This window comes from Spinacia oleracea, chromosome 6 (genome assembly GCF_020520425.1).
Source record: "Spinacia oleracea cultivar Varoflay chromosome 6, BTI_SOV_V1, whole genome shotgun sequence".
NCBI classification, from domain to species: domain Eukaryota; kingdom Viridiplantae; phylum Streptophyta; class Magnoliopsida; order Caryophyllales; family Amaranthaceae; genus Spinacia; species Spinacia oleracea.
Window position 1 is genome coordinate 60,660,258 of NC_079492.1, and position 16,559 is coordinate 60,676,816.

Here is a 16,559-nt window from a genome sequence, read left to right on the forward strand (position 1 = left end):
CTCCACTGAACCCTTACTAGCACCGCCACTGGGCTTTGGACTCTTCTATCTCTTTGCCACCTATCTTCTCATTTCGTTTACTTAGTAATATGCCTATAGTGCTGCCTTGTTTCCAGTTGATTGAATCTTATCTCCCTCTCCCCCTCCCCCTCCCCCTCCTGACCGTTTTTATCCTTAGTTGGTGTCTCATAGCAATTAGAATTTCCTTAACAAAGTATCTAACCTGTAAAAGCCAAGCCTTAGCCCCATAATGATTAGTTAAAAGACTTCGAATTAAGTTACGCAATAGTTTTCCCTTGATATAATGGGGACAATTTACTTTTTCACGCTTGTCGATGTAAATATTTGGACATTAATATCTCTAATTTTGTATTTGTAAAAATTATAAAAAGTTAATATTTTGAGACGAATCAAACAAGACCCTAACACGACTATATTTTTCCTTACCCATAAGAAGTAATAAATATTGGGCATACCAAACTAATATACCCCTCCCACAAAACAATTACAAAAAACGTGCTAACTCGGCTTCTTCGCTTTTCCTAATCATCCTTAGCTTTATGTCGACACCTGTTTGCGGCAACTGTAAATCACATAAACAAGCAACACAATGGAAAATATGTTCGACAAATTTACTAACAACTAGACGTTTAAATTTTTATGAGAAAATGAAGCATAAAAATTTTACTCATTTATTAGTGTCAAGAAGCTTTTTCAATTGTCCACATTTTTTGTTCCTTTATTGGTTCTTTATAGTACGTTTAAATTCCAAAATAAAAATCTCATAAAGTTCCATATGCAATATCCCCTCTTCTCATTTGAATAAAAAAAAAAACTAACCTAATTATTTAATTTCCATCATTTCATTTGCTTCTTCAATTATCATTGGCACAGATATGGATAAACAAATTCACTCTAAATGCCAAGAATTTGCATTCCAAATGAAAAAATAGCAATATACGTAGTATGCATTAAAATTACTCTCCATAATCAACTTGCAAAGTCCAAAACAAAGAAATTCAAAATATATAACGCTTAAATCAACACAATTAGGCAAAAAGATTAACGTACCTTAGTTCCTTGCCGACGAACAATAATAGTGCGGTACGAAGGAAATGGGAAATCGATCGGCTAGGGTTGGAGAATGTTTATGCCAAAATTCGTATGGAGGCGACTTTCGGCTAGGATCGGCACTAACTAAGCAAAGAATTAATAACACAAATAAAGGAGACACGAGACAGAGAAGTGTTGACGCGGAAAACCCAGGAATAAGGTAAAAAACCGCGGATAGCTATGAGGCTATCAATCCACTAAGTATTCTATATGATTGTTTATGCTCTTCTTTTCTGAGAATTGATATTGAAAATCTAAAGTACAATAATGAACGCTAAAGACAGTTGATAGCTTAAGAGTTTGAGTGCTTGAGTGAACGTGTCCCTTCATCATGCCGTTCTTTATGCTTTTATATGCCAAATGCTAACGGTTCTATTGGTTGGGAAGATCCCTGGAAGATAGGGATTCCTCCTTGGCCGTTGCTCACGTCTTCAACAAACTCCCTAGTCTTCGGTCAAAGCTTGGACCTTTTCCCATCTTATGACGGCGTGGCCCATGTTGGGCTTCTGGGCTTGGAACTTGACCTATCTTCTCTTGTCGCCAGAGCCCTGTCGCTGGTCTTACGTCGCCCAGGCTTTGTCGTCTGTCGCCTCACTTGACAGGCTCACTTGACACGACGCCACCTGCGACATGATGATACCTGGATGGCACGACAATATCAGACGTCAAAGCAGTTATGTAGTTAGTCCAATAAAGTGGGATAACAGTTTGCCCCCAATTGTGAGTTTGCGGAGTGTATACAAAGCAAAAGAAACAATTCAAAATTCAAAAAGTAAACCGTCTACAACCGTCCAGTTCGTGGGACGGAACCGTTCCGATTCTCGAAGTAATAAATGCCAATTTTTCGCGACATGCAATAAAGCGTCTTAGAATTTTTCGAAGAAAGTTTCCAGATCTGAAAACAAGAGAGAGAAAAGGAAGGGAGGAATTGCTTTCGTTGCTTCGATTTAGCCACACCCAGGTAAAATTTCGATCATTTCCTTCGATTTTCTTGTAGATTTTAGTAGAGCGATGGCAAAAACTAGGCCGACCGTGGTTAAGGATAAGGAAGATGTTGGGGTTAGTCGGGCCAAGTCACTCAACCCGATCTACTCTACTGTTGAGGATCCAGCGGCTTTTATAACTCTCGCCGGTCTGCCGCCGTCGGCTGAAGTGAGGATTCCTGGTCAAGAGGACGAGGCCAAGGATTGCCCGGAGGGTTATGTGGTTATGTATGAGTACCCTTTTATTCTGGGGTTTTTGTTTCCTTTTACACCCTTGGCTAGATCTTTTGTCGAGGTGTTCCATTTAAGCCCTGGCCAATTGATGCCCCAGATCTGGCGTATTTTTACTGTAGTGCATAGGGTTACTTCGGGTTGGCGAACACCGTTTGACTTGGCTGATCTGATGCATGTTTATGATTTATCCTTGAAGGAGTGTTGTCGGTATACTTTGGTGACGAAGAAAAAGAAGAAGAATTTGTGTGTCGGGTTAGTTGTAAATGATAGGGGTTGGCAAAGTCGTTTTGTTTATGTGAATAAGGCGTCTCTGGGAGAAGTAGGAAACTTCTTAGTGGAAGGGTGGACGACGGAAGGTACTTTATGTTTCTGTACTTTTGATTTATGATGTTTTACTGAACGTTGTCTTACTTGGCTTTGTCTTGCAGTTGTTGATACGTCGTTAGCTGGTTTGAACTCTGACTCTCACGATAAGTGTTTGAGGTTTCTGGGTTGTTCTGTCGTGGAGAGATCGTTCAGCCGTGACGGAGGTCGTTTGGGAAGTCAAGAGGGGAGTCAAGCTGGTGACGTTGACGAGGAAGAGACTGAAGACGAGACGATTTGCTTAGTTCGTCGTCGACGGAGGTTGGACTTACGCGAGGAAGTCGTTGCGAATTCGTCGTCTGCATCAGAGGAAGAGTTTGAGATGGCTAACACATCAGGTATTTTTGGTTTGGTTTCTTATATGCCTGGTTTATCTGCGGGGTGTGTTTTTGATGGTTTCTCGCTTTGTTTGTTGAAGAGAATACGCTGTCGTCTAAGCCAGTGTCGAGGATGTCACAGAGCGAGATGATGGAACGAGCGAGGAAGCGGTTGAGGTCGAACAGTAACGCTGGTGGGCAGGGTGGTCAGGCGATGCCTCTCGTGCCTCGTTATTCTAAGATAGGTGCGTCGCCTGAGACGCCCGTTGTTATAGGGGGTGAAGGTTTTCATCCTCTATCGTCGTCGTCGCCGCCGAGGCCGTTTCAGGTGTCGTCGACTGCTGTTGCTGCGACTAGGCCCCCTGCTGCGTCGGCCAAGAAGCGTCCTGCTGACAAAAGTTCCGTCGAGGATACTGTTGTCACTCTGCCCCCGAACTTCTTGGGCGACAGTGCAGATGCCGTTGTTTGGCCGCATGCAGACCGATTGATATTGCCTTCGACGTATCAGCGTTATCACGAGGTCGTGCCTCTTTCTGTCGCGTCGGACGCTGCTGAACTAAGCCTGCGGGTAAGTGTATTTATGTTATTTTATTCAGTTCATGGTATTTGTAAGCGCGTCGTGTGTCGCTTTTGTGACATGTTTTTCTTTACAGGCGTCACAGGCTGCTTTGGCCGTGCGTAGGCAGTGCTCCTTGTTGTGCGACGAGCTTATTTCCTCAAAGAACCAAGTGGCTATGGCGAAGAAGGCGGCGGCTTCTTGGGAAGGTAAGTGGGTGGCTTCTGAGAAGAAGTTGGTCGATCTTGCTGCGGTGGTTAAGTCAAAAGACGAACAATTAAAGGGCAAGGACGACCAGATTGCTGACGCGTCGAAGGAGTTGGAAAGGGTAAAGGTGAAGGAAATAATGCCCTTGGTCCAAGTATGCATTCTATGTTAAGTCTAATAAATGCGGTTCAGTATTAATTAACAAGTTAATAATTCAGTGAGATCAAGTGAGCTGAATGCCTAGCTAGAGGCCGCTTCAGTTCAAGTGGAATTAATGATATTAATCCACAGCTTACTCTTGACTGAACCCGTAGGGTCACACAAATAGTACGTAAACGGATCAAGTATTTAATGGCATTAAATACTCCATCTATGAATATTCGGAACCGACGGATCTTGGTTTCAGTGGGAGCTAAGATCGTCACAGGCAAGAAAATGAATACTCCGGAAACGATGATATTGCCGGAAACGGAAATATGGATCGTATCGGAAATATAAATATTATCCAAGTCGTAGATGTTGCCGGAAACGGAAACATGGTACGTATCGGAAAATATTATCGGAAATGGAAATATTGCCAGAATCGGAAATATTGCCGGAAACGGAAATATTGTCAGAATCGGAAATATTACCGGAATCGGAAAATAATTCCGGAAACGGAAATATTAAATATTTGTTCGAAACGGAAATTAATTCCGGAATCGGAAATATTAAATATTGTTCGTATCGGAAATGAATTCCGGAATCGGAAAATTTAATCGGAAGCGCATCGTACGAATAAGCATCGGACGAGGCCCAGCACGAAGCCAGGCCATCGCCCAGCAAGCCAAGCGCGCCGCACAAACAGCCACGCCAGGCCCAGCGCAAGGCCAGGCCCAGCAGGCTGCGCAGCGCGCACAGCGCGCACAGCACGCGTAGCGCGCAGCGCGCGCGGGCGCTGCGTGGGCTGCTGCTCGCGCGCACGCATGGGGCCCATCGTGGCAGCCGTGCGTGTGTGTGCAAGTGTTTGTGTTCGTGCACGTTTCCTAAAACATGCAGAGTTCGGTTAATGATTAAATTCCTAATTCTATTTGATAAATTAATTAAATTAGAGTTCTTGTAGGATTCTAGGTTTAATTAATTTGTATCTGAATAGGATTTCGATTCCCTTTCCATACCCCTATAAATATGAGGCTAGGGCTCACAATTTATAACAAGTTTAAAAGTATTCAAAAGTGAGTTTTTTGAGAGAAAATTAAAACACACATCTTGCTCATAAAAGTGCCGAAATTTTCTAGTACCTTAAGGGCGATTCTAGTTGGTCAATCTTAAGGCGGATCCGGACGTGCTGTGGACTATCTACGGAGGGACGACACTTGGAGTCCTAAAGACTTGTTCTTGTTCGGTTCGGGCGCAGCTAGGGAGGGCACGCAACAAAGAGTATGCATCTAAATTATGCTATATGATTATGTGTAAATAATATGTTGTCCTGGGTTAATGGTTGTTTCCGCATGATCTATGTAATGTCATATGTATCATAACCTAACAGTGGTATCACGAGCCCCTTATTATTTTCATAATCTAAATTGCATGAACATGGTTAAATATTACAAATTTGCAAAAATTAAAAGGGGTGATTAATTTTCGTAATTGTTAATTAATTGCAAATTGCGTTTATTTAATTATACGTACGCAGTTTTTCGTCAGTTTCTTCGTTACTCATCCGAATTGAGTGATTTTTGTGTCAATTCCGCATGTAAAAGGCATTCTAAAATTTTGACAAAAATAGTATTTTTCTGCCGAACCCAGAATTCTCAAATTCGAAGCCTAACTATGACTTTTCGAAGGTTTTAGTTTTTCGAATGCAAAATTTCGTAAATTTAAGATGTTAAATTAAATATTTGCGATTCTTGTTGATAAATCTTGAATTTTTGATTGACCTACTGCATATGTTTAACAAGTTTGAATGCCTAGTCTTGTTAATTATGCAATCTAATTTGTAATTATGATTAATTTGTTGAAAATTAGAATAATTTAGAATTAATTTGATTTTCATAATTAATTGTAATTTAATTAGAAACCTATGATTAAAAACCACCATAAAAATTGTAAATTTATGATAAATTTTAAACTTTTATGACCTAGACTTGAATCCATAACAATCGGAAATCAATTGGATAATAAATTTTCGATTTTTTCGCCCTAAAATTATGAAATTAATATTATTTATTAATTTGTCATTAATTTTAAATATAAATTTTAAATTTTTATGCGATTCGTTCATAAAACTTGCACGCACGAAGCAATGGACGCTTCGTGTTACCCTTAAGGGGTGTTGTATAATGCGGGCATGCGACGACGAGCAAGGGAGCTCGTCGCCCGTGCGGCACGAATGCAATGAGCAAGGGCGTAGTGCACGAGCACAAGGCAGCAGCCCTGCCTTGTGTCGTGTGCCACGAGCAATGGACGAATGGGCATGGGCGAAGGGCGAGCCAAGGCAGTCGCGTGTGGGCAGCAAGCGAGCTGCGCCACAACGCGCGCTGCCTCGCACAAGAGCGCGCAGCCTCGCGCGCAGCGAGCGCAAGCTCGCGTGCCACGAGCGCTGCGCCCAGCATTGCTCGCGCGCACAGCGAGCGATGTCGCCCGCCCAGCGAGCGATGTCGCGCGCCCAGCGAGCGATGGCTCGCGCGCCCAGCGAGCGATGTCGCGCGCCCAGCGAGCGATGTCGCGCGCGCACTGCGAGCGATAGCTCGCGTGCGATGAGCGCTGGCGCGCGCAGCGAGCACCAATGCGTGCGGAGGCTTGCGATGGGGATGCAGCAGCTATGCGACGAGCGCATGGGCTGCGCACACATGGCCAGCAATGGCTGTGTGCGTGCGGCCCATGGGCGTGCAACGCGTAGGGTGTTTGCGTTACGATTAAAGATCGTTTTGAATGTTTAATTTGAAAATTCCAGTTCACGTAATTTTAATTAATTTTAAAATTAATAATTTAAATTATTTTCTTGGATTTTAATTTTGAATATTGTAATTATAATAAATTTTATTTATTCTAATTATTTTACTAAAATTAAAATCATGAATTAATTTAAATACGACTGAAATTAAATTAAATTTTTGGATTCAATTATAAATTTATATGAGCTTTAAATTTTAATTAAATTTGTATGTTTCCGGTTAGACTAGAAATACATTTTTATGTTTAAAATTAGTAAAGCATATAAATTTATTGGTTTAAGTGGGAGCGCTTTTTAGTCATAAACTCTTGATTAGGTCTACAAATCCTTAAGGTTAAAACAACTTGATTAGAATTAATAAGGACTGAATAATTGGTAGATTATTGGTGCCCTTGATTAATTGCTGCAAATGTTTACGTGATGCATAATGTGTTTTACTAACCAGCTATGTGGGCCATTCATGATAATGAATGGGTGAATGGTATATATTGTATATGTACTGTTTTGCAGGTTATGAAGTGACTAGTATGGCCCAAATAGGATAGAAAATATGGTCTGCGTACCATTAATTTGAATGTAATTGGTCTAAAGTACCAAAGTTGTTTTTCAATTCAAATATGGTCTGCGAACCATCAAATAGTTGTAATTAGTTATAGCTTATCCTATTTGAAGAAAATGGTGCCTCCCACGGAGATTTTCAAGACGGACTTTGAAGTCAAAGCTTCAAGATGAAGTCGGGCCATACTAGATCACATTTATCTTATGCGTGCTTTAAGTTATTTATTGTTTTAAATATGTCTTAAAATGCATGAGATCAAAAGCTTGATTATGTTGCATGATTAAGGATTTTAGTTCACTTAAAATCTAACCAACATAGTAAGAGCCTTAAGTTCCAAACTTAAAAATTGAGTTAAAAGGTGCCATGCCAAAATATACACTTGCTTGGATATCCTTTACATCAATCTAGTAATAGTTTTCGCTCAGCGAGGTGTTACTTATTGGTCCTAAAGGGGCAAGGTACACAAATAATTGTGAGTACATGTTAGTTTTGGTGAAACTCAACGATATAAGTAAGGAGTCCTTTTATGTCGTGGCAAATTCGATAGGTTTACCTAATAAGTTCTTAGACGTACCTATCAACCAAGAATAGTTTCTAGACTATTAGCAAAAGGCTTTTGCTTACCTAAGATGTTCTAGGATTAAGTCGACAAACTGTGCTTAGTTCTTCAATGATTTTAGGATCTTGGAATCATTTTATTCACACCTGACGGAACACATAATTTGAATAAAATGCTTAATAAACATTGAATTATGCATGTATGCTAGAATTTAAGTTTATTAAGAGAAACTGTGAATGGTTATTTATTTGTTTATTCTTTTCAATTGTAGTTTTTAATATGGCAAACAACAATTCATTCAACATTCGATCAATTCTCGAAAAGGAGAAGTTGAACGGGAAAAACTTCCTTGACTGGCAAAGGAACTTGCAAATAGTTCTTATGCAGGAAGAAAAGGAGTATGTCCTAGATGAGGCGATGCCCGAAGCTGCAGGCGACGGGGTCACTCAGGCAGCCCTCAATCGTTGGATTGATGCCAACAAGGATGTGAAATGTCTAATGCTCGCCACCATGAGTGCGGATCTGCAGAAAACGTTCATCAACTCAGATGCTTTCACAATCATCAGTGAGTTGAAGAACATGTTCCAAGATCTGGCTCGAGTCGAAAGATTCGAGACTCATAGGCAAATTCTTGAGACCAAGCTTCAGAAAGGCGAGCCCGTAAGTCCACATGTTCTCAAAATGATTGGACTCATTGAGAATATGAGTCGGCTGGATCAGCAATTTTCTCAGGAAATGGCTATAGACACCATCCTCCATTCTCTTCATAGCGGGTATGATCAGTTCAAACTGAACTACAGTATGAATAGTCTGGACAAAACGCTCACTGAGCTTCACGGTATGCTGAAGACCGCTGAAAAGACGCTCAAAAGTGATAAGCAGGATGTGCTTATGGTGCGTGGGGGCAAGTTCAAGAAATCTGGAAAGAAGAGGAATGCTAAGAAAGGTGGCAACAAGGCCAGCCCAACTAAGCAAACTGGCGCCAAATCTGCAAAGAGGAAGGTCAGTCAACCCACTTCTGAATCCGAATGCTTCTACTGCAAGAAGAAGGGGAATTGGAAGAGAGATTGCTTGAAGCTAAAGGAAGATCAGAAGAACGGAACAGTCGTTCCATCTTCAGGTATTTTCGTTATAGACTGTATACTTGCTAATTCAACTTCTTGGGTATTAGATACAGGTTGTGGCTCACACTTATGTTCCAATCCACAAGGACTAAGAAGAAGTAGAAAGTTAAGCAAGGGTGAAGTCGACCTACGAGTGGGAAATGGAGCACGGATTGCTGCATTAGCCGTAGGAACTTACTATTTGTCGTTGCCCTCCGGGCTAGTTTTGGAACTGAAAGAATGTTTCCATGTTCCAAGTCTTACTAAAAACATCATTTCAGTTTCTTGCTTAGATGCTAAGGGATTTTCCTTTATAATAAAAGACAATAGTTGTTCGTTTTATTTTAAAGAGATGTTTTATGGATCTGCTAGACTAGTCAATGGACTTTATTTATTAGATCACGACAAACAAGTATATAACATAAATACCAAAAAGGCCAAAAAGGATGATTCAGATCTCACCTATCTGTGGCATTGTCGATTAGGCCATATAAACTTGAAACGCTTAGAAAGACTTCAAAGGGAAGGAATTCTAGAACCATTTGACTTAGAGAATTATGGTAAATGCGAATCATGTTTACTTGGCAAAATGACAAAGCAACCTTTCTCTAAAGTTGGAGAAAGAGCAAATGAACTATTGGGTTTAATCCATACAGATGTATGTGGACCAATGAGTACAAATGCTAGAGGTGGTTTCAGCTACTTTATCACTTTCACTGATGACTTCAGTAGGTATGGTTATGTCTACCTAATGAAGCATAAGTCTGAATCCTTTGACAAATTCAAGGAATTTCAGAGTGAAGTAGAGAATCAATTAGGCAAGAAGATTAAGGCACTGCGGTCTGATAGAGGCGGTGAATATCTGAGCTATGAATTTGATGACCATCTGAAAGAATGTGGAATTCTATCAGAATTAACTCCTCCTGGAACACCACAATGGAACGGTGTGTCAGAACGGAGGAACAGAACCTTGCTAGACATGGTCAGGTCAATGATGGGTCAGGCCGAACTTCCATTAGAATTTTGGGGACATGCACTAAATACAGCTGCACTCACTATAAATAGAGCTCCGTCTAAAGCTGTCGAAAAGACTCCATACGAATTATGGTTTGGAAAGCCTCCAAATGTGTCTTTTCTTAAGATTTGGGGATGTGAAGTATACGTCAAACGATTAATTTCAGACAAACTTCATCCAAAATCTGACAAATGTATCCTTGTGGGCTATCCAAAGGAAACAAAGGGGTATTACTTCTACAATACATCTGAGAACAAAGTGTTTGTTGCTCGAGATGGTGTCTTTTTGGAGAAGGATCACATTTCCAAAATGACAAGTGGGAGAAAAGTAGACCTCGAAGAAATTCGAGTCGAACAACAAACTCTAGAGAATGCTCAAGATGACATTCAGGATGAAACTCAGAGATCTTTAGAAGAATCTGGTGAGAATCATGGTCAATCTAGTAATGTTACCCCGCGTAGATCGCAAAGATATAGATCTCAACCGGAAAGGTACTTAGGTATTTTGACGAACGAGAGCTATGACGTTCTATTACTTGAAAGTGATGAACCTGCGACTTACAAACAAGCTATGACGAGCCCTAGCTCCAAGCAATGGCAAGAAGCCATGCAATCTGAATTAGACTCCATATCTGAAAACCAAGTATGGGATTTGGTCGATTTGCCAGATGGCTACCAAGCCATTGGAAGCAAATGGGTTTTCAAACTGAAAAAGGACAAGGATGGGAAACTTGAAGTTTTCAATGCTAGATTGGTCGCAAAAGGTTACAGGCAAGTCCACGGTGTGGATTACGATGAAACCTTTTCACCAGTTGCAATGCTAAAGTCTATTCGAATAATGTTAGCAATCGCTGCATATTACGATTACGAAATATGGCAGATGGATGTCAAAACTGCTTTCTTAAACGGCGTTTTAACAGAAACTGTGTTTATGACACAGCCTGAAGGTTTTGAGGATCCAAAGAATGCTAAAAAGGTATGCAAGCTAAAGAAGTCAATCTACGGATTGAAGCAGGCATCCAGGAGCTGGAATATACGTTTTGATGAAGCAGTCAGTGACTTTGGTTTCATCAAGAACGCGGACGAATCTTGTGTATACAAGAAGGTCAGTGGGAGCAAAATTGCTTTCCTAGTATTATATGTCGACGACATATTGCTTATCGAAAATGACATTCCTATGTTGAACTCTGTCAAGATTTGGCTTGGGAAATGTTTTTCGATGAAGGATCTAGGAGAAGCACAGTACATATTGGGCATCAAGATTTACAGAGATAGATCTAAAAAGATGATTGGACTTAGTCAAAGCACTTATATCAATAAGGTGCTTGATAGGTTCAAGATGGCGGACTCCAAGCGAGGCTACCTACCCATGTCTCATGGAATGACTCTAAGCAAGACTCAGTGCCCAAAAACACTTGATGAGCGTAGACGAATGAATGGGATTCCATATGCATCATTGATTGGTTCAATAATGTATGCTATGATATGTACACGCCCGGATGTTGCGTACGCACTCAGTGCTACGAGCAGATACCAGTCAGACCCAGGAGAGGCGCATTGGACTGCTGCCAAGAACATTCTGAAGTACCTGAAAACGCACAAAGATGACTTCCTGGTCTATGGTGGAGATGATGAATTAATTGTTAAAGGCTATACGGACGCAAGTTTCCAAACCGACAAAGATGATTTTAGATCACAGTCTGGGTTTGTCTTCTGCCTCAACGGAGGAGCAGTAAGCTGGAAAAGTGCTAAGCAAAGCACCATTGCGGATTCTACAACTGAAGCGGAGTACATTGCTGCTTTGGCCGTGCGTAGGCAGTGCTCCTTGTTGTGCGACGAGCTTATTTCCTCAAAGAACCAAGTGGCTATGGCGAAGAAGGCGGCGGCTTCTTGGGAAGGTAAGTGGGTGGCTTCTGAGAAGAAGTTGGTCGATCTTGCTGCGGTGGTTAAGTCAAAAGACGAACAATTAAAGGGCAAGGACGACCAGATTGCTGACGCGTCGAAGGAGTTGGAAAGGGTAAAGGTGAAGGAAATAATGCCCTTGGTCCAAGTATGCATTCTATGTTAAGTCTAATAAATGCGGTTCAGTATTAATTAACAAGTTAATAATTCAGTGAGATCAAGTGAGCTGAATGCCTAGCTAGAGGCCGCTTCAGTTCAAGTGGAATTAATGATATTAATCCACAGCTTACTCTTGACTGAACCCGTAGGGTCACACAAATAGTACGTAAACGGATCAAGTATTTAATGGCATTAAATACTCCATCTATGAATATTCGGAACCGACGGATCTTGGTTTCAGTGGGAGCTAAGATCGTCACAGGCAAGAAAATGAATACTCCGGAAACGATGATATTGCCGGAAACGGAAATATGGATCGTATCGGAAATATAAATATTATCCAAGTCGTAGATGTTGCCGGAAACGGAAACATGGTACGTATCGGAAAATATTATCGGAAATGGAAATATTGCCAGAATCGGAAATATTGCCGGAAACGGAAATATTGTCAGAATCGGAAATATTACCGGAATCGGAAAATAATTCCGGAAACGGAAATATTAAATATTTGTTCGAAACGGAAATTAATTCCGGAATCGGAAATATTAAATATTGTTCGTATCGGAAATGAATTCCGGAATCGGAAAATTTAATCGGAAGCGCATCGTACGAATAAGCATCGGACGAGGCCTGCCGGACGAGGCCCAGCATGAAGCCAGGCCATCGCCCAGCAAGCCAAGCGCGCCGCACAAACAGCCACGCCAGGCCCAGCGCAAGGCCAGGCCCAGCAGGCTGCGCAGCGCGCACAGCGCGCACAGCACGCGTAGCGCGCAGCGCGCGCGGGCGCTGCGTGGGCTGCTGCTCGCGCGCACGCATGGGGCCCATCGTGGCAGCCGTGCGTGTGTGTGCAAGTGTTTGTGTTCGTGCACGTTTCCTAAAACATGCAGAATTCGGTTAATGATTAAATTCCTAATTCTATTTGATAAATTAATTAAATTAGAGTTCTTGTAGGATTCTAGGTTTAATTAATTTGTATCTGAATAGGATTTCGATTCCCTTTCCATACCCCTATAAATATGAGGCTAGGGCTCACAATTTATAACAAGTTTAAAAGTATTCAAAAGTGAGTTTTTTGAGAGAAAATTAAAACACACATCTTGCTCATAAAAGTGCCGAAATTTTCTAGTACCTTAAGGGCGATTCTAGTTGGTCAATCTTAAGGCGGATCCGGACGTGCTGTGGACTATCTACGGAGGGACGACACTTGGAGTCCTAAAGACTTGTTCTTGTTCGGTTCGGGCGCAGCTAGGGAGGGCACGCAACAAAGAGTATGCATCTAAATTATGTTATATGATTATGTGTAAATAATATGTTGTCCTGGGTTAATGGTTGTTTCCGCATGATCTATGTAATGTCATATGTATCATAACCTAACAAAAGGGGGAGTTGGCGTCGACCGTGGAAGAAATGCAAGGGTTAAGGATTTTATACGACGCTTTGCAGGAGGAGTTTAAGGATTGCGAGGCTTTGGCTGTGTGGAGGACGAGGGCGCAGATGATGTTCTCGTGTTTGAAGGGGGAGGTCAGCCTCTGGCCATGCCAAAAAGAGGTGGATGACTACCTTGCTAATGGTGGTACCCTTGAGGAGTTGTCGGTGCCGGTGGTGGACGCGGATGAGTTGGCGATGGAAGCCGACACTGCTGGTACCAACGGAGCTGACGCCGACGTCGCTCCTCTGGTCGAGGACGTTTCTCCCGTTGATCGAGAGGGGGAAGTGCCCATGGAGCAAGGCGAGGGAGATGTTTCCGTCGTCGCCCCTCCAGACGTGGCTTTGGCAGACGCGACGGTCAACGTTGACATGCCCCCGATACTGGATCAAGTTGCCTCGACCCCCCTTCCAGACGAACATATGTAATGGCTGGTTGATGTTTATGTCATAGTTAGTGGTATGGATATTTTATTTTCTGTTTTTTTATTTTGGATGTTTTTACTCGTCGTCGATGGCGGCGGCGAGGTGTTTGGATATTTTGTGTGTTTGTGCTTTCGCTTGGTGATGTGGAAGTCGTGTCCTTTGGAGTCGCGCGTTGTGTGTTGTGTATGATAAGTTTGTTTTTCTTTTCCTTAGTCGTTTGTTCCTTATGGTTACCTCGTCGTGTAGTAGATGCTTTGCAACCAAGTGGAGCTGTCAAGTAATAAGTATTGGATCGACTGATGTGTAAAATCATACCTGCGCTGTTTGTTCGTTGTTTCTTGCGATCTCGTCCTGCGTCGTACGTTGTTGCTTCTGGCTATCATTCGTCGTGCGTCTTGCACTCTGCAAAAGAAAACATGGGTCGCTAGGAGGATTGGCCGTTGGGGATGCCAACGGCCCTCCGATGCTTAAGTCAGTAATGGTTTTTAAACGAAAGTAAAATGATAAAGGAAGATAAAGACGATAATGCGATAACTGATAAAATTGGTTACGACGAGGTTTCAAAAATGGTAGAGTTTAAGATGTGTTGCGTTCCAGCTTCGGGGGACCGTCTTGCCATCTTTGGTAATGAGTCTGTATGCCCCCTTTCCGACGATTTTGTCGATCAAGTACGGTCCTTCCCAAGCTGGTGCTAATTTACCTGCGTTTAATTCTTTCGTGTTTTGAAATACTTTGCGCAGTACCCAATCTCCTTCTTTGAACATTTTCACTTTGACATTTTTGTTGAAACATTTTGCCACGATCTGTTGTTGTGACGCCATTCTTATCAACGCTGCTTCCCTGAGATCTTCTGTGTTGTCGAGGTTTTCGCTGAGTTCTACGTCGTTTTGCTCCGGCGTCATGAGTCCATATCGTGCACTGGGCAGCGTCACTTCAGGGGGAAGTACTGCTTCGCACCCGTAAACGAGTGAGAAGGGAGTTTGTCCCGTCGCCGTCCTAGGCGTCGTCCTGTTGGCCCATAGGATGGACGGCAGTTCTTCCGCCCATCGCCCCTTCTTGTTGTCCAACCGCTTTTTCAGCGACGCGATGATCGTTTTGTTGCTGGATTCCGCCTGTCCGTTTGCTTGGGGATATCTGGGCGTCGACGTCTTTAGCTCGATGTTCCATGTTTTGCAGAAAGCTCTTGTCTTGTCGCTGATGAATTGTGATCCGTTGTCGCAGATGATTTCTGACGGTATTCCGAACCTGCATATTATGTTAGTCCATATGAACGAGCATACCTCTTTGTCCCTTACTTGTTGGAATGCACCTGCTTCTATCCACTTGGAAAAATAATCTGTTAGGGCTAACATGAAGACCTTTTGTCCTGGGGCGACGGGCAGTTTGCCAACGATGTCCATCCCCCATTTCATGAAAGGTCACGGGGTTAGGGTTGGGTGCAAGAATTCAGATGGTTTATGCGTCATACCTGCGTGTCGTTGGCACTTGTCGCACTTGGATACGTACCTCGTGGCGTCCTTAAGCATTGCTGGCCAATAGTATCCATTTCTTTTGATTCTGGTTGATAAGCTTCGTTCTCCTTCGTGTCCTCCGCATTCTCCTTAATGGTATTGTTTCAATAGTATTTCCCATTCGATTTCTTCGGCACATCGCATCAACATTCCGTTTGCTGATCGCTTAAACAGTACGTCCTGCAAAATAACATATCGTGAAGCTTTGAAAAGTATCTTTCTGGCTTCTAGCTTGTCGTCGGGTAGAGTTTCGTGCTTTAGGTAATCGAAGATGGGTTTGGTCCAACTGTCTGTGTTTAAGGTTGATAGGACGAGGCTGGCGTCTTGTGGTATGTCTTTTTCGACGGCGGGTGACAGTAGGTGTACTAGAGGTATGGTCGAGAATGGTGATTTTCTGAGTGCGGATCCTAGGTTGGCAAGGGCGTCGGCTTGTGTGTTTAGGTCTCTTGGGACTTGTTTGATGGAGAAGGGTTTGAATTTGGAAGTTAATTCTTTTGCTTTCTCGAGATACAAGGTCATTTTTAAGTCTTTAGCTTCGTAGTCGCCGTTAATCTGGTTGACGATTAGTTGTGAGTCGCTGAAGATGTTGAGTCCGCTTGCCCCTAATTCCATAGCTAATTTCATTCCGGCGATTAGCGCCTCGTATTCTGCTTCGTTGTTAGTTGCCTTGAAATCGCAGCAGATTGCCTGTGCTATCATGTCCCCTTGTGGTGACTTCAGTACGACGCCTAAACCTGAACCACGAAAGTTAGATGAGCCGTCGACGAAGAGTGTCCATATTCCTTCTATGTTGTTGATGAGTTTGACTTCGTCGTCTGCTATTCTCTCTAAGTCGGGGCTGAAGTCTGCCACAAAATCTGCTAGGGCCTGCGATTTTATAGCCGTCCTTGGTTGATACTTGATGTCGAACCTTCCTAGTGCCATTGTCCACTTCTCCATTCGACCTGTCAGTTCTGGCCTACGCATCACAGACTTGATTGGATAGTTAGTCATCACCACTATTTGGTGAGTTTCAAAATAATGCCCTAGTTTTTTGGCTGCGGTAACGAGTGCTAAAACGAGTTTTTCGAGGGAGGAATACCTGGTCTCTGCTTCCAGTAGTGACTTATTGATGTAATAAATGGGTAGTTGTTGTGCTTCGTCTTCTCGAGCTAGGACCGCGCTGACTGCCGTCGAGCTAACGGCTAAATAGA

At 42.6% G+C, this 16,559-nt stretch overlaps 1 protein-coding gene across 1 annotated transcript; it reads left to right on the forward strand.

Moving 5' to 3' along the window:
- Positions 1-1,872: 1,872 nt before the first annotated feature.
- On the forward strand, positions 1,873-3,525 carry LOC130462835 (uncharacterized). Its single transcript, XM_056831788.1, has 2 exons — positions 1,873-3,031; positions 3,112-3,525. Exon 1 carries the CDS (start codon positions 2,125-2,127, stop codon positions 2,716-2,718), a length of 594 nt encoding a protein of 197 aa, XP_056687766.1. The 5' UTR covers positions 1,873-2,124; the 3' UTR covers positions 2,719-3,031; positions 3,112-3,525.
- The last annotated feature ends 13,034 nt before the right edge of the window (positions 3,526-16,559 follow it).